The following is a 26,942-nucleotide window of genomic DNA, read 5'->3' on the forward strand; positions in this document are numbered from 1 at the left end:
ATTTTATTTTTGTGCTACCCACAATTAGGACCGCCACGGTTCGCTTAAACCGAAAAGTAAAAATCATCATATCAAAAATTTCGCTCTAGCGGGTACATCGTTCCATAGCTTAATTGGCTAGAGCGCCGACACGGTCAGTCGGAGACGCGGGTTCGAATCCCGCTGGAGCGGTCAATTTTTGATATGATATTCAAAAATGTTTAGAACCTTACACTTAATTAATTAGCAATTAAAAGAGAAAACTATTTTTTAGATGTATGTAGTAGATAAATTAAAAAATAAAAAAATAAAAATGCTTTCCCTAGTAGATAGATGACTTCGTTATCACTGAGTGAATATAGCCTATATTTTAAAAGGAGAAAACGAGTCAGACAAACTCGTGTAATCAAGGCGAAAGACGTCGCGAGCGAAAAGCTAGTGAAAAATAATTAAACGGCTTAAACTCAATCATATTATAGAAGTTTATTTTTGTCGCTCTCTCTGAAACTTCGAACAAAGCAGAAGTTGCCAGAAGTCGAGTGGTCCACGGAGGCGTTAATAAACGGCAGTTGAGCGTCTGAAACACGTTGGAACTTGTCTTTGTCCGCATGAACTGTTAAACTCTGGCTCACTAAGTACAATATAATTTATTGTATTCAATTACAGATAATTAAATCGAAATGAAGAGATAGACCATTTTGAACCTGTTTCAAAAAAGTTTACAGACGTTTTCAAGAGGAGTTTCAAACAGGTTTTACAGATCAATTAAGTTTTTTTTTACTCTAATACCATATATAATAATAATAAAAGAAAAAATATAATTTATAATTTTTTTATAGCCAACATATATATAAACATATACAAATATATAAATTGTTATATACATTGTTATATAGATTTTTTGGGTAGTTCAAGCTAAAAACCTAATAAATTATAAAATGGTTTCGTCGTATATGACCAAAGTACAGTTGCAGTTTATGGGGCGTTCATAAAATACGTGAGATGTTTAAGGGGGGGAGGGGGAGAAGTCAAATCTCATCTAATCTTACATCGGAGAGAGGGGGAGCCTCGGCAAATATCACGCAATTTTTTTTTATGAAACAAAAAAAATTATACTATTTTGGTCCATTTAATCCAGATTGTACATACTTAAGATTTAATCTTAAGCGTAATCGTAATACGATTAAGATCATTCACTAATTCGTTCGAAAGAAAATAATTTCAATAACAATCCAACGCGTTTACGTAAGAAACCCACATTTTGAAAAATCTCACGTGAGATTGGGGGTTGGGGGAGGGGGTTGAATAAAATCTCACGATATCTCACCAGGGGTTCGAGGGAGGGACAGGAAAATTTAAAAAAACACCTCACGTAATTTATAGACGCCAAAACTAAAACTAAGTTTTTTTTAAACGGTTTTATTTAGCTCACCCCGTTTGTTTTATTTTTTATTCTTGGGTCAAATTTAGTAATTCAAATTTCACCCTCTTCCTGTCAACCGATTAATCTGAAATTTTGTATACACTTTGGATTTTGGTGACAATACAATTATGTTTATTCATTATCATTATAAATTCAAGATGGCCGCCGCTACAAAATGGCGGATAATTTATGTTTTATTAATCCCATCAATATGGGTATCAAATGAAAGGGCTCAACAAGCAAAATACAACATACTATAAAAAATTGAAATCCAAGATGGTGGCCGCTACAAAATGGCGGATAACGTAGGTTTTATCAATCCCATCAATATGGGTATCAAATGAAAGGGCTCAACAAGCAGAATACAATATACTATAAAAAATTGAAATACAAGATGGCGGCCGCTACAAAATGGCGGATAACGTAGGTTTTATCGATCCCATCAATATGGGTATCAAATGAAAGTGCTCAACCAGTATAATCAATGTACTATATAAAATTAAAATCCAAGATGGCGGCCTCTACAAAATGGCGGATAACTTAGGTTTTATCAATCCCATCAACATGGGTATCAAATGAAAGGTCTCAACAAGTAGAATACAATTTACTATGCAAAATTGAAATCTAAGCTGGCCGCCGCTACCAAATGTCTGATAACAATTTTTTATCAATCCCACCAATATGGGTATCAAATAAAAGGGCTTGACAAGAAGAATACAGTGCACTATACAACCTCAATATTTAAGATGGGCCTTGCAATAATGAAGCACTAAATGAATTAAACAGAATGCAAAATAAAAACTAAAAACTAGAAAATAAAAATAGGTAAAAAAACTTTTTAAGCTAAACGGTTTTATGTTAAACATACATTGCAATGTTTAAGATAAATGTACTAAAAACCAAAAAATAATAAAATAGATATAGTCGTGGGAATTATAAACATATGCATAGACTAGACTAAAATAAAACCGTGGGGCACGTCAATTGTCTACAAATTATCGACTTAATGTGCGATAGAAGAATCGTTTAATTCGTCGTTAAAATAGGCAGTTGGCCCGCAGACGGTGAGGAAATTACTTACTATTTTCTTGCTCATGGAAATTCCAATAGTTATACACTCCATGTAAATAAAAGAGATGTTTCAACTAGTTTATCGTTGGGCATTCACACTGCTGGCTGGCGAGGAATCGTTTCACTGCTCGTAGTTTGTCTTTAATCGACAAAACATATGATAAAAGTACTACTCGCTCACCACTATGAAACCCTAAAACTCGCTTATAATCGAGCTTGCTAGCTTGTTTCCACATTCTAGCCCTACTTATCACACGTCCATCGTTGTCGGTTGAACATTACAAAACAAACATTTTAATCAACGATTGTAGACAATTGACGTGCCCCACGGTTTTATTTTAGTCTAGTCTATGCATATGTTTATAATTCCCACGACTGTATCTATTTTATTATTTTTTGGTTTTTAGTACATTTATCTTAAACATTGCAATGTATGTTTAACATAAAACCGTTTAGCTTAAAAAGTTTTTTTACCTATTTTTATTTCTTTCTTACATTCCTCCCAATTACTTCTATCTATTCCTTTTTACGCCTTTTAAAAAGTAACCTGAAGCTCTAAACAAGAAATAATAAAATCTTCTTTAGCCTATCACAGTCCTCTGTTGGGCATAGGCTTTTAAAAACTAACTTAAAGACCAAAAAACAAATATGAATGTATTAGTTCAAGAGGTAAAATCAATTTCGCGGTGTAATAAAGCCGTAGTAATTCAATAAGCGCATCCGCTCGCGAACAAATGAAATTACGATTCACCTCGTTTCGTAATTACATGTAATCAGTTGTAATCGAGCGAGCCTAATGAGTTCCTGAGCGCTAAATAATTTGAAGCTTTTCTCGTAATACTACTTTAAATTTCGCAAATCGGTTGTTTGATAATTTTCGTTATTTTAAAAACCTATGTGTTTTTGTTAAATTCGCTAAATAATGCAAACAAAAAATATTGAAGAATTATAGATCAATTTTATTACTTAGCCATATCTACAAGATATTTTCAAGAAATATTACAAAAGATCTCGTTCATTCTCAATCAAAGTGGCCCTATATAACTCTAATGTTTAGGAAACTACAAATTGGTACCTGAAAGCGTAATGAGCAAACACAGAAGTAAATCTTTACAAAAACCTAATGAACAAAATTGTCGAACTCCTCTCAAATAAGTCTAAAAGTCTACTAGTAAATGACACTCACACTAAATAGTGAACAAAATGCAATTCCCTTGCAAACCATCGGCAGTTTTATTAAAACTTTAGATAATAAGGCTCATAAAAAAAAAAAAACAACGGACGTCGTTCTCGTCACAAATCTGGTGTCAGTAAATTTATACAGCGGCTTTCCGCGATAAGGGTCTGGGATTATCGAGCCCTTGATGGCGGTTACTATGACAGTTCCTCCCTTGGAACGTGAGCATAGTAAGCTCTTGAATACAACTATAATCTTTAATGTAAATAGGACCTCTGTTGTTTAAAAATAGCACAAAAACTTTTTTTTTTAATAATTGATGTCATTGTGTTTGGCAATTATCATATATATTAATACGCTAAAGTTTAAAATGTTTGCCTCCCTTTTTAGAAAAGCCTTACAATTAGGTATTCCACAAAAATAATAAGTATATCATTTTCTAGATATTTGCTTGATTTACCGGCGGCAACAACTAAAAAAAATTGTTATTACCATTTTTGAAGTTTGTTGAAAAGGTACAAATATTACATTTCGAAATTTATTATATATTAAAAAAAAAAATGACAATTCAATCTCATATTCGAAAAAAAAATGAATATCAATTATTCCATAATAACTGTTACATCTGTCACAATGGCTTCTGAGACTACCATGAACTGTAGAACAATGGGGCCTGCGGAGTAATCAGTGGTATTGTTACATTTTGGATCATGATTACAGGCTCACGGGCTTCCCGTTCGCTGGGGATTTGAGACGGAATATTAAAATTAATATGAGCTTTTAATGTTCAACTATTTTATGTATTTGAGACTTTTTATTTAAAATGGTTCATGATGGAGCAGTTGAATGCGTGATAAGAGCGTTACGACAATTGACGGACGAGGCGAACGGGAGTTGAAAGGGAGATATAGTTAAATGGAGGTAAAGACCTTTTACTTCAGTCGTGTGGTCTAAAACATACTCTTTTTTATATATATGGCGTGAATTTATGGAGGCATATGTCCAGCAGTGGACTGCGATAGGCTGAGCTAAATGTTTATTACTACAAGTTAAAAAACTATAATAAGTAAAATAAAATTTATACAGTTGCTAAATTTTTGTTTGTTAAATCTCTTCTCGCGTGATGTCAGAGCTAGCAGTTCGAATAGTTCTGCTACTGGAAAAGTATGTAATTTTTAATCATGTTTCTTTATGATGTTATCAAGTAAAACTATCGTCCGTAAGCCGACTTTACAAACAACAAATTTTTGTTAATAAATCGATTTTTTCTTTAATTTTATTTTAAACCCTGTCTTGATAAAAATGAACACAGTGAAATAATTATACGATTTGGTGCAGTCATTAGAAAGTTATACATACATTAGCGTATATACATTTTGGTGAATCATTCCTTTTTTTTACGAAGATTATTTACAAAATTTATTTTGTATTAAGTACTAATATTTGAAAAAATATATTTGTATTCGATTTTCTTTGAATTGAAAATTATAAGCCTTATACTTCCTGATAGGGTCAATACTGTACTATGACGTCACAGTACATCACACACATACAGTATACAGTATTGTATCGTTAAAATTCTCATTTCACTTGAACAGAACGCCGACGATAAAATAAAAATCAAAAAAAGCTTTATTTAAATAGGCCCCAAGAGCACTTTCAAATCGTCATTTTACAAATTAAAACTTTAAAAACAAATTATTATATTTGTAGAAGTAAAGCTACCACCGATTCGGAACGTTGATACTGCAGAGAAGAATCGGCAACAAACTCCGCAGTTACTCTTTTGAAAAATATTAAATAAACTGTGTTTTAGTACAAAATTAGTAACATGTTGCATAAAATACAGCGTCACTAAGTCCACACATCTTTATCAACTATATAAATCCTGCACCGAGTAATAAGCTTTATATTAAGCCCTTTTTTGCAAGATAATGCAAAATAACGCTATTATTCGACGATTTTCAATACACCTCGTAATTATATTAACGCTTAATTAATGGCTACGATTATATATCATGTGTAGGTTTGACCGCGGTTGGGTTATATCAATCATTCGGGATTAATTTAATTATATTTGTAATGTTTGATTTCGATATCGGTTGTCGAGGCAATTGATAGATTTTCGGGTCGAGTTTTACTGGTATTTTCATCGTTCATTGTTTTAACATAAATGTCTTGAAGTGTATAAGAAATTAATTGAATATTTGTTTTTAAATAAAATGTGATACTTGGAAGTTAGACTTGCACAGGATTCCTTACCGTTACGAAACGCTTCGCATTTGTGATAAGATGTCTTAGTCGATCGCGCTGGTTTAGTGGTAAATGTGGAATGTATGGAGCTAACAGTCCGCAGTTTGCGGGTTTGATTCCCGATCGAGATAGAATTTTTTATTTGTACAAATATCTTTTTCCAGTTTGGATGTCTTTCCTTGTGAGTCTCCCCACCTTGCCTCAGAGAGCACGTCCCAGTTTTTGTCATATACACCTGATAGCGATCGCTACTCATAGTAGGGAATATATCCACCGACCCGAAGTGGAGCAGGCGTACTCCTACTCCTACATAGACAAGAGTCATATGCACAGCAGTGCGATGTTCCAGGCTGAATCCAAAATATGTTAGCCAATTATTTAAGCTATGTAGTGTTATTAATCACAAAGACACTAAAATAATTTAAAAATCGACGTGACATTTTCATGGTTCTACTAAATTTTGTAAAAAAAAATTACTGACATTTTTCTTTTATTTAAATGTAAAAATAACGCTACTTATAGGCAATAATGTAGAAATAAAATAATGTCCTCTTTTTATACATCTTCAAGTCACTAAATCTAATTACGTAAATTATGAAACACAGCCGGAAAAAAATACGAATATAAAATTAGCCAAGTCATCTGAGTAAACAGAATTTAAGAGGTCACGTTAAAAAAAATGATTTACGAGTACCAAGCTAATTGGGGTACTTATGGGGTAAAGCGGAAAGTTACAGTCATACGAATAATTATTACGGGGCGGAGTGCGTTGTTCATAACAATTTTCGAGCCCAAAAAATAGGGAATGAGATCTCAAATGAAGGATGGGGAACATTTTTTCTGTCACAGGATTATATAGGATTCACTTTTTTTGCCAAGGGCGTGTGAAGCGTCAAATGAAAGGATGTGCTTGTCTTTTGTTTGCCTTTGTTGTCAAAACCGTGTGAGCAAAGAATTAGTTTTTGAAGTAAAACTTCTTTACGGATGCTTGACTTGGGGAGTAAAGTGTGATCGGGCGAGGCGAACGGAAGTCGAGAGGGAGATATAAGTTAGATTTAGCTAAAGAAATTTTACTTCAGTCGTGTGGTCTAAAGCACACTCATTTTTTGATATCTTTTAGGTTATTTTACGTTGCAATATTGAGGCCTAAAATAAGAATATTTTTTTTTTTATGTCACTAAGTCAGCAAACAAGCGTACGACTCACCTGATGGTAAGCGATTACCGTAGCTTATAGACGCCTGCAACACCAGAAGCATCGCAAGCGCGTTGCCGACCCAATCCCCACTCCCCCCCAGGAGCTCTGGTCACTTTACTCACCAACAGGAACACAATACTGCTTGAGAACAGTATTATTTTGCTGTGATCTTCTGTAAGGTCGAGGTACTACCCCAGTCGGGCTGCTCCATATGAGCAGGAAATTACTGCTGTGCCCTATCTTAGAATAGCCTTGCTTAGTAATTTACTGGATTTTTATAGTTGAAATTTCCAAAAGTGATAAATTCTGTGATGTACAAAAGCAGCCTTTAAATATTATTGAGATGTTTGATGATGGGCTGGTGAGCAAAGGCTATTTATCTATTTTGAGGGTTAAACTTAACACCACGCTGCTTCACTGTGTGTTGGTGGATAATTTCTCTATCACGAGTAACTATCACTCGGGTGTTCTTGATAAAAAAGAGAACAATGGTTTAACGTGCTCTCTAAGGCACCCATTCAGACTGGAAATAAATATTAACAACGGGATTAGGGCTGAATTCGCATACGACAAAAACAAAAGGGAAGCTGTGATAAATATTTGAGTTTAATTGTGACAGTGCGAAGTTTGTTATAATTGAGTGTATATCTGTGTGTTGTCGAAAATATAACTACAACTTAGACTCCTATCACATAGGTTCCACGTTCTTCGTGTGACTCTGATTCGTTCGTTTCGTTGTCAAAGGACCTTTAAAATTTAAGGAACACTATCAAATTTTTATAGAGCTTATTATCTTGATAAATAATAAATTAATTTCAAAAGTAAGGATAGGGAGACAGTGCAAAAGAATTATGTTAAAGATTGTGGCGTTAAATTTTTTTCTTATGACATACGTTAGTAAAACTACAGTCGACCCTTTTTTCTATTGGAAAGTCAAAAAAGAAAGTTTAAATTTATAAACGAGATCGGATTTCTTAATCTTTTTTAAATTTGATTACATCAAATTGATATGTAAAATGAAACCAAAATCAATACGCCACATTTACAAAGGATAAAAGAGAGATAACATTCCAAAATTTTCTTTACAAATCGACTATCGAGTTTTATCTGTTCAATTTAAACATTCTATAGAATGCATTTTGCGTTTGCAATTTGACGCAAACAACTGGTTAACTGACCATTGGAACTAATTGATACTGATTCTGTTCAGAAGCCGTAGTTTTGGTACGGCAGTATAATTTTATCCTTTGACATATATATCGTTTAATTTGTCACAGGGAAGTTTTCATGCTATTTTCCTGTTTCGTATTGGTTTATAGTACAATGTGTCACAATTATAGGTTCTGTAATATGTCATGTGAAGCCTAAATAATTTTTAAAGTGAAAATTCTTGAGACTAGTTGTGATTTTGAATTTCGATGAATTGAAAATTGAAAATGTGTCACGATAAAGAAAAAACAAATACATGAATGTATAGGAAAGAGTGAGGTAGAATAATTAGTCGAAACGCGTAAATGACTCGTTTTGCACGCCGTTTACGACCATTCTCACGAGACACTGACCATCGTCGATAGAACAAATCGGAGCCAAATTCCTACGACTTTTCATAAGTTTAAATTCTGCCGTGTGTGAACTGCATACACACTATTTATTATAGACTTGTATAAAATTGAATTTAAAATATTCCATAACATCGAAACGGACGCTTTAGTTTTGAAAATTTAAATATCACGTTTGAATTGTATACTTTATGGAAATATAAGTTTCCTTTCGAATTTGGTTTGTTCGACTCACAGATAGTATTTATTCCATTGTTAGAAACGTTCGTGTTATACATGGTATAATATATAAAAATTTTCATATATAATAATTTTTGAAGTAAAACTTATTTACGCACGCTTGACTTGGCGAGTAAGCTGGTGAATGCGTAACGAGAGCGTTAAGAAAAGTGTGATCGGGTGAGGCGAACGGAAGTTGAGAGAGAGAGTTGAGACTCGAGATATTTCGTATTTTCTTCTTTTCTCTTTTCGTATTTTTACTTTAGTCGTGTGTGTGGTCTAAGGCACAATTGTTTATTTTTTTCTACATGAAATACGATATGAATGACGAATTTAAATTAAATTCAAATAAATTTTAAAAAAGAGCATATTTTAAAATACTAAAACTTAGCCATGACATATTTTGTTTGATCATTCGGTACATAATGATTTTGTTTGATATATTTATGTGCGAATTTAAACATTTTCTATGTGACAGTTACAGACTTTAATTATATATTACAGAGATTATTAGCCTTAATTGTGATTAGAAAACAACTTCAAAGCAGTGTATCTATTATATTTAAGACTAGCTGTACCCGCGACTTCGTCCGCGTGGAATTAACAAAAGAGTTATTGTTCACTTTTTTTGTTGCAGAGTTAAAAAATAAATAGGTAAATTTCTAAAATAAAAGTAGCCTAAGTTATTCTTTATTACATCAGTTATCTGCCAGTGAAAGTCCTGTCAAATATGGCCCAGCTGTTTCAGAGATTAGCCGGAACAAACAGACAGACAGACGAAAATTGTAAAAAAAATGTTGTTTTGGTATATGTACCGTGTATACATCCATATGCAGTTAGTGAAAAGCAGTTATTTCAATATTACAAACAGACACTTCAATTTTATTTATTTGTTTAAATAAAACATATGTACTAGACAATCTTCTGACAATGTTGAAAATTTTTTTATAACATAGGCATTGTTCTGCTTTTAAAATTGTATCACAATGAAATATTAAACAATAACACATTTCATCCTTACTTAAAACTGCTAATCGTTTACGCTTATTCTGAACTATTGAAAGAAAAAAGCTATCAAACAAAAGCGCATAAAATAAGTAGTTAAGACGTCGTCTAGTATTAGTATCATAAGTACTTAAAATTTCTATAATTGACAGAAAATCCACCACGTGAGAATAATCAATCTGCTTGCCTAGTCATGGAAAATTAATGAATGTTTCAGTAAACTCACGTAATCCCAAACGAAAATTTAATTATTATACAGACAGAAGACATGTGTCGAAAAACCTGAAATTTTACGGCAATTAATAATATGTTTTAATTAATAATAATTAGTATCGGTTGAAACAGATTCGTCACAACGAAAACTATAATTAATTATCGACATAATTACAAAATTAATACGTTTTTCTCTGTCACAAATTGAAATAGAAGTACGAAATAACTAATTGTTTATTGTTTTGTAGTTAAATCATATTTAATGTATTATATAATATTTAAAATCAAATCGAAATTGTAGATTAATATTTGAAATCATGTTTGAATCGTGACTACGAGTATGCTAATATAATTACAAATGAATGAATGTATACTTTTCCATCAAACAGTAATTGTAAGGGAAAAAAAATCCGTCAGCGTCGGACCACGTCCTAGTTTTACTAGGCAGATTCGATTTGTAGTTGTAATAAAAATTGCCTGTGGTATTATAATAATGCCTGCATATTCAACAAAAGGCATGGGAATTTTGAGCCAGTGGATGTTAATTTTTAAATAAAAAAAAAAATGTATATTGTATATATAATTGTGTAATGACGAATTTCGAATGGAGATTGTTAAATTCAACTGAAAAATTCAACTGATGAAATTCAAACTGAAACTAAAGATTTTTTTTTGTAATCTTTTATTGCTATATATTTCGTTGTTGTGTTGTTTTTTTAAAGTCGGGTGCTTAATGATGTGCAAATTTTACACTAATTTCGTATTTTCAAAGAAAATTTAGCAAGTGGCAACCCTAAAAAACATTAAACAACATTTTTTTAAGGTTAGTCATGAGACCCTAAAACTAAACTCTTTCTATTCGATCGTTTATTACTGAACTTATTATTTTTAGTGTAACAAATAAAAAAAAAAATGGAATAATTTATGATTTGTTAAACATAAAATTAACAAAATAGGGCTATAAACTTTGTACTAGGTTAGTAATTGTTAGAAGCAAAAAGAGATTGAAAATATATAGTTGAATGGCAGCAGGCAATTACGATTCTCTTCGCAAAAAACCACCAGCACTTTTGTCACGATTTGACGCAATTATACACAGTTAGATAGGTTATTTTCAAAGCTTTTCCAAGGTCCAAATATGTTGATAGCAAATGGCGCAAGCATGTAACTTTGAATTATATTTATTGAAAAATATGAGTATCGTTTAGTCATTTTAGTTTTCTTTGCAGCGCCTCTCGACCTAGATTTAATTAAATGTATAAATCGTATAGCATGCAAACTGACCGATAAATCGCCGCCGTAGAAAGGATGGATGACGAAAGTCTCATTGCCAATGTGGATGATGCCAGACACGCCATTGCAAGTGTGGAAGGCGGCAGACGCGCCTGGGTAATCCTTGACTGTGCCGTGGTAGTAGCAATGCTCGATTTCCTGTGAAAAGAAAATGAAACATTAATATTTTAAAAATCTCTATGCTCTTCAAATGATTTTTGAAGCTTAACTAACTTTATTAATAATTTTTTTTTCGTAGTAAAATACATTGTTAAAAATGAAACCCACACACGCTAACTTTAAGGATTTTTTTCTTCGAATTGTAGATTTAAGGATTGAAACTTTAAACCCAAATACATTTAAACCCGTATTTAGACTCGCTCAATAAATACAATCAGAAGTCTCTCTGTGAAATAATAATAAAAATAATTGTGTCTGCTCGCAAACGAAAAAAAACCGACTTCAATTACATCGACAAGTAATACAACGTAGATCGACGAAAAAATCGTCAAGTAACTACGCGTTATCAAAGATTAATCAAAAAGTAGTTATCAGATCTCGATAAAATTTAAATGTGATATCCACATGATAAACATCAGCTTTTAACTAAATTAAAAATTATCAAAATCGGTACGGATTTCTCTGGGATCTCATCATCAAATCCTGGTTTCCTTATCATGGTACAAAACTAGGGATATCTCCTTTCTAACAAAAAAAGAATTATCAAAATCGGTACATCCAGTAAAAAGTTATGTGGTATAATACAACGTAGGTCGACGAAAAAAGCGTCAAGTAAAAACGCATTATTAGATATAACTCGAAAAGTAGTTGTTAGATCTCAAATAAATTTAAATGGGACTAATTGACTCACACCACTTTTCGATTAAAAAAAAAATTGTGGAGATCGGTCCACCCGGTCAAAAGTTCTGAATAAAAAAAAAATAGACGAATTGAGAACCTCCTCCTTTTTTGGAAGTCGGTTAATAAAAATTTATTAGCGATAAGAAATGTACCAACAAAATTAGCAAATATCTTCTCTTAAAGAAAACAAATGAATTACCAATTGTTACATCGTTGACAAATATTTTGAATTGTTTGATAAAATAATCACGTTATATGAAAAGCGAGATTTAACAGATAGCACAACGCCATCTATTAGTAGATAAGGAACTAAATACATTATTTTTTATATCAAATCAATATTAATCTTTCACTCATAAATAATTCCTTTTTATGTAACAACATATTTAGTTACTTTTTATAGTGAGTAGGTGAAAATATTTTATTAATTTTTATTTTTTAACTAGCTGTGCTCGTGTGTGTTTACAAAATAAACAAATTTCTAAAATACAAGTAGCCTAAATTACTCCTTATTACATCAGCTATCTTCCAGTGAAAATCTCGTCAAATTCGGTCCAACCGTTTCAGAGATATAAATTGAAAAGAAAGAAAAGTAAAATATACTTATTTTGAGACATCACAAACATTAGGTACTTCACGACTAAAATATTTATACAAAAAAATAATAATTGGAAACTAATTCGTCTTTATGTGGGTAACTATACAATTTGTTTTTGAAGTAAAACTTTTTAGAATAGGTACTTATGATTTGAAATTGTTGATAGAAAAAAAAAACAAATCTACCTTCCTACGCTTTTTCAGATGTAGGTATAAACATACCTACATCTGAAAAAGCGTGAAAAGCGTGTGTGAATTTTACACACACTTTTTTGTTTAAATTTAAGTGCATATTGGCGTCTTCATCTTTGATTCAGAATACCGTTTGTATAGAAAAGAAACGGCCAGAATCTATACACATTTTATATGCGTCTAGTTTTACTTATACTTATTTGTACTTTTTGAGACAATTCTAACAAAATGACATTAGTACCTACGTTATTAGATAATGCAAACTCACTTTCTTTTATGTCACGTGTTTTATGCATGAGAAAATTGTACGAAATAAAATTTCAAGTTTTAAATTTATTCAAGTAATTTAGAAATTTTCTCTATAAACTTATTCTAAATAATATATTATTTTAGATTGAAAACTAAATTAAACGGTACCGTTACGCGTTCAAGACAAGCTATTTCATTTATATATACAAGTACGGTTTTCTATTCACCCCTTTAATTGAAAGTATATAAACTTTTTGTTCGCAATTGCTTTCAAAGAGGTTCTAGTCGTTGAAATAATTGAATGAAAACAAATTATATAAGCAACTAGCTATTGCGTCTGACTTTGTTCACGTATTGAGATTTTATTATTCTTCAACTTACTTAACACAATGCATTTAAATTGTAAAATAAATAAAATTGTTATATTAAAAAAATGGTTCCAACACACTTAAAATACAAACGTCAAGGTATAGAAAAATCTTCGTGAGGCTTAAATTTTTTAACAATCATGGCAATCGAATATGTGATGGCTAGTGCAACTACTCTATATAATTATCAGTTGTCGTTGATTGTATCCATTAAATAAAATAAAAAAAAATAAAAAAAAATATTATATATCATTTTAGAACGCTATCTTTTAGGTCTGTGGAATTTGTCGACCTACTCGTATAAAAAAAAAAAAAAAAACGAATCATAACGATCACTGCACAAATATTTTTTACACCTTTGTAAAAAATAATTACAACAACAATTTATTAGAGTTTGTATTAGCAAGCACAATCAAAAAAATATAAAAATATTTTTCATAGATCTTTTAAACATTTAAAACTTCTCGTATAATTTAAATTTAAATCACAAACGTTCCAAAACCATCATCTCTATTAAAAAAAAAAAAAAAATGAAATATTAATAAATGTCGCCCGTTTGAAAAACCTGAAATAAAACGAGTCGAAGGAAACGTTGCCATCAAATAAGAGAATACCGACAGAGCAATCTGTGGCTCTGCGATCTCCCAATTTTCATTCGAAATCATTCTTATAAAAAACAATCTTTCACCGCGACCAATGTAAAAGGTTTGATTGAAATTTTTTTACGTTGTTTATTAATCAGTTATGTCGAAAAAAAGAGTCGAGACTCGATGGAAATATATTTATCATTTTTTTTTGTCTATGAATTGTAATTTTATTTGAATATTTTAATACGTTTATTATGACAAAAATTATTCAAAGCGGGATCTTTACCATGTTTTTTATTTTCATTTTGCCGAGCTCGATATTTCGATATTATCTACGAATGTCTTGTCCAATCTTGACGAGACAATATCACGAAAGAATATTAAAAAAAACATGTTAAATATATCGTTTTTGAAAAATATTTGCAATACAAATAACTGTGTTAATTTAAAATCTCATTTATTGTTTTTAATATCGATATTACGATCGCTTATTCTACATTATATTCTTGTATCACGGCGCTTATATTAGTGTCGACACATCCGGAATTTAAAGAAACATCGAGAACTTAAACAAAAACAAACATGGCTCCCGTCATATTATATAAAAACTTAATATGTGGTATCATGGGACACCAGGTAGGATCGAAGTTCCCTCGGATAGTATAGAAGCAACACAATGTGAAAAAAAGTTGAATGTTATATATATTTTCTAGTTCTTGATTTTCTTTTTAATTTTGTTGATTGGTTTTTATTAAGTACATAAAAGTATTTTGGAGATTTAGTATTTTAGAAAATAACAAATACCGTAAAATAAAATAAATCAAATAAAATAATAATAATAATAATAATAATAATAATAATTCAAACTAATAGTGAAATTAAAAAAAAACGTGTCTTTATTTATTTTTGTCGACAGTATAAAATTACATAAATAATTTAAAAAAAGTTTACTAGTAATATTTTAGATTTACAAACGTCATATTAAACAGTCGTGTGACTCATATTACGTCACTTCCGTTATATATTTTTCTTGCGGTTTTAGTATCACATTTTTTTTCAGTTCGGTCGTCCAGACAAATGTCAAGCCTGCCGTAAGGAACATCGTCTAAAACAGTCTATAGTGCAAAAAAAGAACAAACGATTTCACCAATAAGTAATGTTTTACATACGAGTATACACACAACTGACTGTTTTTGAAGTAGGCGCCTTAATGTACACGATTAATGCCAGTGCTTTATTTCGATACCAATTGATACATATCGTTATATATTTGAAACAAATAAATACATAAACATCATATACATCATATATCACCCAGACTCGGGGCGGAAATTTAATATACATCAGTTGAACGGAAAGGTACCGCCAATAATTGTGTTAGTAACGGGTCAGTTTTACACAACGACCGGTCGGTGTAATGGTGCGTGTGCCGGCTTCGATTCCCGCTCGGAGTAGATATTTGTGTTTATGAAAATATTTATTTCCGGACTGGTTGTCTGTCCTTGGGCCTCAGAGAGCACGTTGAGCCGTCGGTCCCGGTTGTTATCATATACAGTTAATAGCGATAACCGCCAACCCACAGTGGAGCACCGAGGTGGTTTAAGCTCCAAACCTTCTCCTACATGAGGGAGGAGGCTTATGTCCAACAGTGGGTTGCTACAAGATGAATTGATCGATCGATTTACATACTGTTTCGTTACTATCCCACGTAACGTTTCGTTTTAAATTTGACGTTTTCCTACAACAAACTTACCTGATATACAAACTTTAAGAAAAATAATTTTATATATTAATAAAACGTCATCTTAAAACTAATTAAAATCAAATTCTGAAAAATTATTCAAGTTTATTTGAAGCTCTTTCAATATAAATAAAATGGCGTAAAGATTAAATTAAAGTACTGTGATACATAGACAAGATAAAATTAATGTTTAAATTTTAATTCAATTAGACTTGTGACGGAAGCAGCAACAATTTAGTTGTTTGAAGGAGATCCGAAAGTGAGTAACGCTTCGGTGCGTACTTGGCGATTCACTTAATTCAAGCATTTATTTGATTGGAAGCAAACAGGCCATAATTAAAAACGTGACACCGGATCGGAGTGCGAAATTCGTTTGTTTTGAGTCAACAGATCCAGGACGGAATGTACACAGACGTTGAACGGAAGCAAAGCAGCTCAGATATTATATGTTTTTGATTCGATGTGTGTACGACAAATCGACAACCGTTCTGGTTTTGTGTGTGTGTTCACGCATAAAAATCAGTGGTTGCAGTTTCGATACCCGCTCGGTGTGATTTTCGATTATTATACATTTGTTTACGGTCTGGTTGTCTGTCCTTATGGGTGCCGAGAAGAGCTTGTGAAGCTGTCGCTCCTGTTTATTATCACAGACAACTGAAAGTGGTCGTTACTTTGTATACCTTCGCTTCTATCTACGCTTCTCCTATAGTGCAAATGAGGGCTGTGCCTAGCTGTGAGATATACAGGCTGAATCAAAATGTTCTCATTATTATTAAAGATAAATTAAACTTAACTCCTTAAATATATACGATTTTATTTTTGTGTTACCCACACATTAGGAATTCTAAACATTTTTGAATATCATATCAAAACTTGACCGCTCCAGCAGTTAAACCGAATATAAAAATCATCATATCAAAAATTTCGATCTAGCGGGTACATAGTTCCATAGCTTAATTGGCTAGAGCGCCGACACGGTCAGTCGGAGACGCGGGTTCGATCCCCGCTGGAGCGGTCAATTTTTGATATGATATTTAAAAATGTTTAACTCCTTAAAACAGAAATATACAATATTTTTATTCATATTCTCGACAAGAAATTTTATCGAGGCACGAAAAAATCCTGTACTTTAACTTAAGGCGAATTACGGCGAAGCTGTTTCGCGGTCCGACGTTTTCGGAATCGTCAATTTTTCTGTCTTTAAGAAATATAATTTGTGGCCGAAACTCGTAAATAGGAAAACGCGGAGGGACCTTTTCATGCTTTAAAGATTTTTATTTGCTGATGAAGTTTTCATTGGATTAAATTAATTTGTAAACGATTTTAAATTACCGCGACGTTAATTAATTTTGCAGAAGATATTCCTTGATTGAATTTGTTTTGAAAATTCGTTTAAAATGTTTTTACCGTCATATAAAACTGCCACTAAATTGAAATTGAGCTCATACCTAAACTTAAATAATGAAATTAATGTATTCGTACTTTTGGTTTTAATAACAAAAAAAAAAAAACCAAGTAGCACTATTTTTAATATGTACGATTTTATTTTTGTGTTACCCACACATTAGGAATTCTAAACATTTTTGAATATCATATCAAAAATTGACCGCTCCAGCGGGGTTCGAACCCGCGTCTCCGACTGACCGTGTCGGCGCTCTAGCCAATTAAGCCATGGAACGATGTACCCGCTAGATCGAAATTTTATAATAATTTTTTGTAATAATATTTTAAATTTTTAAATAATAGACGGCGCCACGGTTCACTTAAACCGAAAATAAAATCATCATATAAAATTTTTTATATATTATAGATATTCAAAAATGTTTTGAATTCCTAATGTGTGGGTAACACAAAAATAACATCGTACATATTAAATAGCATGGTGTCGTCTCCTGTCAAAGATTTTCAATGTAATATAAAACTTTGAATAGTTACGGGTTTCTGTAAAGAACTCACATAGACGGCGCCACGGTTCGCTTAAACCGAAAATAAAATCATCATATCAAAAATTTCGATCTAGCGGGTACATCGTTCCATGGCTTAATTGGCTAGAGCGCCGACACGGTCAGTCGGAGACGCGGGTTCGAACCCCGCTGGAGCGGTCAATTTTTGATATGATATTCAAAAATGTCAAGTAACACTACTCGAGTTATCATATATTCGTCAACCTGTAATGCAATAATTTACTATTAGTAACTTATTAGGAGAATTACGATTCAGCATGTAACATGCCAATGCTGGAGATTGACCTCTTTTTCATTGAAATGAGGCAGAGCTTAATCATGCTGCTCAACTGCGAGTTATCGGATATAATACATATATTATTGATATAATAATAATAATAATAAACAGGATAGGCTAAAATGATGATGATGATTCAACGTCATCCAGTAGGATTTTGTCCTGTGTCGGAGGTCTGGAAACACACACAATACACAAGCACAAACGCCTAGACCACGACAAACATCTATATGGCCACTACAAATGTTTGTCAGTCCTGTGACCGCTGCGCCAACTCGTCGTCAATATAAATAATATATTAGTTGAGTTAATTAGTAAATAAACCGAGACATGTATAGATTATCATTCTGTAATTATATTTAAAACAACGGCTAAGCAATTAAATATCATTTATCAACAGTTTCCAACGATTCAGCGTCTCGCAGTATTTCGAGCATGAAAAATGAGTTTGCGACCCGCTGATTCATCTTCGCTATGACTGACAGCGGCTAGTATTATTGCAAAATAGGGAAAAAAAATGAAAACAAAAATGTTGTAATAAATCACTTGTTTCCTCATTGCGGAATTGATTTTTTTTGTTTTGTTTGTTTTTGCTCATCTTTTTGGGGTTTCGTTGATTTGGGACTTTAACGTTTTCTGATTGAAAGATAATGATGTCGAACTGAAATTTCTGAGAAAGCAATATTAGTAAATTAGTTGATCAGAAAAAAGTTACAATACTTTTTATCAAACTAAGGCCTAAACTATGTATTTCAAGTTAAAACGATGTAACTAACAACCGATATATATCGTTTCAATAAATATTCAATCAATTCCATCAAAGCTATATTTTATAGGATAAAAAGAACCTTAAAAATTGATGCACCAGATTTTTTGCCCATACACGATCATGGTCCCACCCTTACCAAATTAAACAAGGTGGCAAGAAAATTCAATCCAATCTAAATTTCCTTGAATCCAATTTGAATCTTCCCCCCAAAACCACCCCTTCGGACCCCCGACCCGACGGGAGGTTCGAAGCAATTTAATTCGATCTCATCTTGTGTACGTCAATGAAAAGATGTTTGGCATCACGACAACTAAATCTTTTCAACTTAACTTCGTGTATAGATTTTCTAATCCCAACGTTTTAGAGCTTTAAGCTTTTATGACGTATGTAGTTTATTTCTGTGTATAGAAGTCTAGAATAGAAGTGCTATTTCTGTAAGGTAATAAATAAAACTTATGTTGGACTGTTTGAAATTCAACAACATCGTACAAATACCCTGACTAAGATTTTACAAATATTCTGTTGGTCTTCAAAAATGTTTTAAGGAAAACTACTTTGAAAATTATTTTGTAGTGCAGTTTCTTTCATTTGAATATACTAGTGGTCGCGCAGCGGTCGAAATTCGACTTTAATTAAAATTTTAAATTTCAAAAAAATAAAAAAATGGAACGAAAATATATAACCTTTTTTTAATTTTTCAATTTGATTACAGACTTTGACAGTCAACACAATAGTATAATATGCGTGTGTGTATCAAATATATGGTAGTGTGTGTAATGTTTTTTTTATTGGTTTAATATATTTTTATGCATAATTTAAAAAAAATAACATTCTGCACTCCTTCTCTATATAAACTATAAGTGTGTGAAATTTCATACTCCTCCGTCCGCGTAATTTTCGTAAAAAGGGGTGCAAAGTTTTTGCTTCACGTATTAATTAATATACAGATTTGTATGTCAAATATAGTTTTTCAGTAAAATGAAAAAAACTAATACAGTTTTGTTTACTTAGTAATAGTACAATAAATCAAGTCAATTGATTTTAATTACTTAATCATTTCTTATATTAATATGTGTGTTGTCCTCTATATAAAATTAAAATTATTCGCCTTTACAGCTGCTATTTGTGACCATATTATAATATGAAACTGGGAAATCTAGTGAAATACGGTTGGCTGATACAAAATTCAGTAGCGTTAAGTCTCCCCATTGTATATATTTTCTATTGTAAGTTTGTGAATAGAATATTCTTATTATACAAATATATTATAAATATGCAAAAAATATTTTATAAATAGCACATAGTTACCCAGTTTTCATTATTAATTATTGTATAAATAATTCGAAAAACTTTGTCATTAATTAAAATAAATTAAATTAACTTTAATAATGATTATTTTTCATTATTCTAAAATAGACATATTGATGAAGGAATTTGTTGTGAACCTTACTGTTACACAAATATCTCATCGAAATAAAATATAGCCTCTATTTACATTTATGTATTAAAATATATACACAACGAAAGATTTATTGGAGACGGTTCAGTGTCATACTTGAAATAGTAATATGAGATGAAATATTAAAAAGTATTCCTTCTACGGATATCATTATCAATATTCATTTGATTTTATATTTTTGACTAGACCGTTAGCGCAGTTTCTAGGGACCTTGCTCTCTGTTCAGGGGGTTGTGGGTTCGAGTCCTGCCCCAAGTCTGGCTGTTATATGTATTTATATATATTACAAAAAAAAACATTTATTTGCTTAGCTTAGCAGACGACCGTGTGTGTTGGTATGTCAAAGATATTTATTTATATCACTAGCTAAACCGGAAAATTTCTAACCGCAAAATTTTTTTGTTAGTAAATCCGACTTTAATTTGTTGCAGTCCTTCGATAGTCATTCACGTACAAAGGTTTCAACGATCCATTTTTATTTACATGATTAATATTTTAGTATTATACAAAATAGAATATTCTAGAATATTCTCGTAAGGCCAGTTAAATAGGGGACGATACTCATTGTATCTCAGGTCCCAAACCTAGTAGTACGTTTGTTAGTGTCGTACATTCCCCTGTTAATCCGTTGTCGGGAAATTCGGACGGAAATTGACCCTAGTTCACGGTACGTCTGGCACTTGTTTTTTACATTGGATCAAGTGAGTGCTACATCGTAACATCGTATCTACAGTTGACTCAACCCTTCTCAAGTAATGGAATCGTTTTAACTGATTTCTAAAATGGTTACAATTCGATTTAGACTTTCGTTGTCACACGAATAATAAATCAAAAGTTTTCTAAGATTAGATTTGAGAAATAGTTTAAGATGAGATTAATAGAATTCCTCCATTAATGTGAGTCGTGTCATCTCTCACTCAATCTGTATACATTCCACGTATTAAGTCTTAAATTAATTTCATTTCATTGATAAATATGATACATTTATTTGCGTTATAATTGTGTTTATCATCGAATTATCAAGTTGCGTTTATAATTTCCATATGTCATTTTCCTAAACTGTCACTTCTGTGACGCACACTGGTTAAGCTAATGGATAATCTAATTGAGATTTATTTTCCTATTTGTATTTATTTAGTTGTTGCTATATTATTTGCTAAAATGATTTAATGAGTCTTTAATCTAAAAATTATTTTTAATTGGTTGAATTATTTATTTTTGTAATTATTTGGTTGCAATATTTCGCAGCGAGTATCACTAGCGCGCTAACTGCACTCAAACGAGGCATGACAGTCATACAAAGGATGACGTTGATGGCGTGACTTGGGACGTGTGTGACTTGTGACGTAAATTTAAGTGAGGTGGGGCACAGCAGGAAATTTCCTGCTCAAAATATGGAACAGCCCGACTGGGGAAGTACCTTGACCTTACAGAAGATCACAACTACATAATACTGCTTTCAAGCAGTGTTGTGGTCCTGTTGGTGAGTAAGGTCACCAGAGCTCCTGGGAGTTTACTCCTTAATAATCGATTTTATATAAGGCCCCAGGTATGAAAAAAATATGAGCAGTAAAATCTACTGAATGAATGACCCCGTTACGTTTCTCGTAACGCCATCTATCGGAACCCTATTGAGTAATTTGATTCGTTTATTTACCGGCAACCACCGCCGAGCCGAACCAGCGCGGACAGTGGTGGCGACGATCTGGATGACGCGGGGGAAGACATTCCGTCATAAAGATAGACTGACCGACTTAATGGACTGACCGATGTTGAGACACAGAAAATATAAACAAGGAAAGACCCCAAGGGCACTGTGACCCTGGCCCAAATGGGGCCGAAATAAGGTGACCCCGGAGGCGAAGCCCCGGTGATGAAAGCCCGGGTAAAGAGGGCAACCACGAGGCCCGTACCTAGACAGACCCTCGGGCCTGTCAGGAAGACCCACACACACACACCTACCATTTGATATGGTATTAATTTTTTTCTCAGTAATTAGACTAGTAAGCCTTTTTTTGTGTCTATTTAGACAGTCGATCTGAAGGAGTAAACTGCAGTCGTGCATCGGAGCTGACTCACGTTTTTTATTAAATCAATTCAGTTTTATTATATCATGAAATACATAAAATATTTACACAATATATCTGTTACCGACAATGTTCTGTTAATTCAACACGTGCTCTTTGAGTAAGGATGAAAAACAGATTAAACGCTACAAAGGTGCTTAATTAACCCTTCGAGGGCCGCGGAACATATTTTTCTGTCGCCCTGTGTTTTTATATCCGCAAAAAAATAATTAAAAACAGTTCATTTGTAATCTTTTCATATCTTTTTTTCTGGAAATTCAAAGTTTTTTAACGACGTCTGAATTACGGGTCGAAATTTATAATATTGTGACAATAATAACAGTTTATAAAATGCGAAAGTTTCTGAGGATGAACGTATGTATGTTTGTTACTCTTTCACGCAAAAATATCTGGACCGATTTTAATGAAACTTTGTACGTAAATTGCTAGAGGTCTGGAATAACAAAATAATAGACTAGCTTTTATCGCGGTATTCCCACGGGTTTGGAAATAACGCAGATGAAACCGCTTGGCGCAGCTAGTAGTAGATAAATAAGTTTTAAAAACAGTAGAGAATTTATATTAAAAAAAAAACCTTGAATCAACCAACTATATATACCAAAAATATAAAAAAATTACGATAAAGTTCGAAATCGCCCAAAACGACTCACAATATCGAAAGATTTAAACAAAAATTAAAAATGCATTACAAAAATACGCGTCTTACTACAGAGTAAAGGCTATAATTAATTCATAATTTAAACATAACACACGCATATACGACGCATCGATGAACTCTAGGCCTTTTATTTTTGATAAACGAACCGTAGTCACAGTCGACTGTACGTAATTACGCCCGCTCCGGTACTGTACCGGGCTTTAATTAAACTTTCCTCGATCTCCATGGTTTTATCGATTTCGTATCGGTGACGATATTAGTCGAATTTATATTTATATACTCATTTATATAAGAATTTATAAGGTAATTAAAATCAGGTGAGGTTTGGAGAATAACCGCTCTGGTATATCCGCTAACCCGCAGTAGAGCAGTGTAATGGAATAGGCTCTAATCCTTCTCCTACATGGAGAAATATGAGGCCTATGCCTAGCAATGGCATGTTACGGACTGTATCCTGAGGCTTATTATTTCTGTGTTGTACTTTACTTTTTTTTATATCACTAGGTCAGCAAACAAGCGTACGGCTCACCTGATGGTAAGAGATTACCGTAGCTTATAGACGCCTGCAACACCAGAAGCATCGCAAGCGCGTTGCCGACCCAATACCCAATCCCCTCCAGGAGCTCTGGTCACCTTACTCACCAACAGGAACACAATACTGCTTGAAAACCGTATTATTTAGCTGTGATCTTCTGTAAGGTCGAGGCACTACCCCAGTCGGGCTGCTCCAGATTTTGTGCAGGAAATTCCTGCTGTGCCTTACTGTAGCAATTTTATAAATATCTAGTCATTGTTGAAGTTATTATTACGATATTTGAAACAGACTTCCAAAAAAAGAAGGAGGTTCTAAATTCAAATGTATTTTTATGTATGTATCTTACCTCATAACTTTTTACTTGGTATAGCGATTATAACGATACTATTTCTATTTGAAAGCAGGTGATTGTCGTGTTCCATTTTTAATTTGAGCGATATTTTGCAGTTAATAGATTATTTTTTTGACGACCACGTTGGTGATGATCTCATTTTATTACTTAACGATGGAAATTAAAATCGTTTTTTTTTTCGATTGACGACAAACACAATTACAGCATAATTATTGTTATTATAAGCATCATAAAAATAATATATAAAGTGCAATTTTAATACGAATTGTAATGAATGGCTTCGTCGAAAATTTATGAGCCGTGACAGAAAAAAAAACACGCCAGCGAACCTACATTTTTTTTAAGTGGGCAATAATGTTATTTTACACTGAGTGGGAAACGGTGAATGTTTTACCTAGTCGAGTGGCTCTCGTGACGAACGGATTGTTTTATTAATAGAGATCGTTTTATGTGAAGTGGGTGTCGGGGCTTGTTGGGACAACTGGGCATATTGTTGCGATTCTAAATTGATTTAGTTTATTATCTTGTGAAGTTGCTTTTGTTGGGATTATTTGTTGGAATTTTTTTGTGTATGTTATTGTATACGAGTATATCATTACCTTGTTAGGGCTTACTGATTTTTTTTTCGGTTTGACTTAAAGTTTGACGGGAAGAAAATGCATTAGGTCTGGATATTTTGTTATTTTATTTTTTTTGTATTAGATGATTTATAGAAATATTTTCATTTGACTAGTATTAATTTATTTAGACTTTCACAAACCGATAAAGGTTTGAACAGTATTACAAATGATATATAAAAATAGAATTTGCATCAGTTGCAATAGGCGGCCTTATCGCTAATACAGCGACAGCATTATGACAGAAGTAGAAAAAAAATGTGATACCCGATAGAATTAATATAAAAACAATTTAAATAAGTGAAAAAAAGATTTTTCTGTATGTTAAAAATCTCATTGCCGTCTTTCTTATCACTCAATTATGTGTCACTAACGGTCCATACCGAACAAGAGTTTTTCTGAGAAACTATTACGTTGCTAGCAATAGCCAAGCAAATAACAAGAACTGCGCGATTACTGTCGTCAAATGACAAATAAAAAGCACAACCAAACGAGTGATTTGGTAATGGTCTTAATAATTAATTTACATTATAACGTGCGTGTGTTTCAAAATGATGCTCATATGACGAGTACTAAATCGAACGCGAGCGAAATCGTGACACAAATCTAGTATAATGATAGATAACCATTCCAATAATTCACTGCTCTACGACACGTTATCAGGAAAAACTTTGAATACATAACACTTATCAATCTCTCAAACTGTCAATAACTTAGACGAATTTTGATCGAGTTTCGAGATACCGAACCGCAGACCGAGATTAAGCTGCAGAATAAACTTAATTGTTTTCCGATAATTTAAGAAAATGGAAATCATTCGATAAGGCTGGTTTTTATCGGATGTATAACTTTTCGAACATAGAGTGAAATTTAATTCGTTTCGGCAACGGATAAGTAACTCAAAGCGTTTCGAACTTCAAAACAACTCACTTTAAATCTTTGTAGGGATGCTTCATTAGAAATTTAAAGTTACTAATGTAATATAAATTCATAAATAAATCGAAGGGCCTTAATGTTGAAGGGCAAGGGTCCGTGAAAGGATTTTTTCCTCCTTTGGAAACTTAAATCTTCTTTAATCAAGTAAAGGGATTGGAATGGTACATCTGTTTTGTGTGGTTTGCGTCTGTGTTGAAGTATTGTTCGATTGTGTTTAGTTTGCAACAATCGCGTTTTTTTGTAAAAATGTATGTGTGTGTGATTGCATGTGTGTGTTGGTTTGCAGTACAGAGTGTAATAATTACTTATTAATTGTTTCATCACGTATCTAGTACACATGAAGTTTATACCAACTTTGTTAATTTATTTAATCATAGAGACATCGACACATGACTTTTTATCAAACTTATAGAGATCAAAATACTCACGTCAGTTTAAGATGACATTACTTTTAAGAGTATCTTAGTTTCTGATGACTATGTCTCTAATTTAATAACTAATATAATTAACATAGGTCTTGGAATGTTAAAAGTAAATCTTCATAATACTCCAGGATCCCGGGTCCATTTTTGCACTTGATTACTATCAAGCTAATTTTCCGTGAGTAGCTTCATTTTGATGAGTCGCCCAACAATTTCCTGTACGAAAACTCTCGATTGTGGTAGGTAATAGGAGTAGCAGGGATAAAATATGTTGATTTGATGAGTCTCAAAAATGTATTACTGAGTTTTTTTGTTGAATTTATTAAAAATTTTATCACACAAAATTAGCTTGATAGTAATCAAGTGCAAAAATGTACCTTGAATCCTGGACTATAATATATTCTTTAGTGTAAGTTATTTACACACATTTAAACACATGAGTTCAAGCGATTTTCGGCGCGAACTTGTAGAGGCCTATGTCTGGCAGTAGACTGCGATAGGCTGATGTGTGTGTGTGTGAGTTATTCGAAAAGCCTCCAAAAAGTCGAAATATACAGTCGAATCTATTTTGTATAATATCAGTGAAATTACAGTTGTAAAATATTTTCAAAGTTTTTACAGAGATATTGTGACAATAATAAATCCTCCCCAAATAAAAATACAATACAAATAAAATCAACATGAAAAATTGATAGATCTACAAAGGAAGATATAATCAAGGCGCCCTACGTCCTGGCAAGCGATCCTTTCCGCATTACGAGTGCTGACATCGAGACGGTTTCATTTGACAAATCTCCAATATCGAAGCTTTTCTACAACGGCAACCTTTCAATACAGAAGCAGATGTTTACATGTATATATATGTGTACCATTCGAGCAGAGTATTGTTGGGATGCTATTACTT

General features: G+C 32.5%; 1 protein-coding gene across 1 annotated transcript in view; it reads right to left on the reverse strand.

The window, feature by feature from the left end:
- LOC123653898 (disintegrin and metalloproteinase domain-containing protein 11) overlaps positions 1–26,942 on the reverse strand; it is a 272,141-nt gene that overhangs the window by 116,529 nt on the left and 128,670 nt on the right. Inside the window, exon 8 of the mRNA XM_045589876.1 lies at positions 11,381–11,527. Coding sequence (XP_045445832.1) covers positions 11,381–11,527 — 147 coding nt within the window. The remainder of the gene's footprint in view (positions 1–11,380; positions 11,528–26,942) is intronic.

Source organism: Melitaea cinxia, chromosome 5, assembly GCF_905220565.1.
Source record: "Melitaea cinxia chromosome 5, ilMelCinx1.1, whole genome shotgun sequence".
NCBI classification, from domain to species: Eukaryota; Metazoa; Arthropoda; class Insecta; order Lepidoptera; family Nymphalidae; genus Melitaea; species Melitaea cinxia.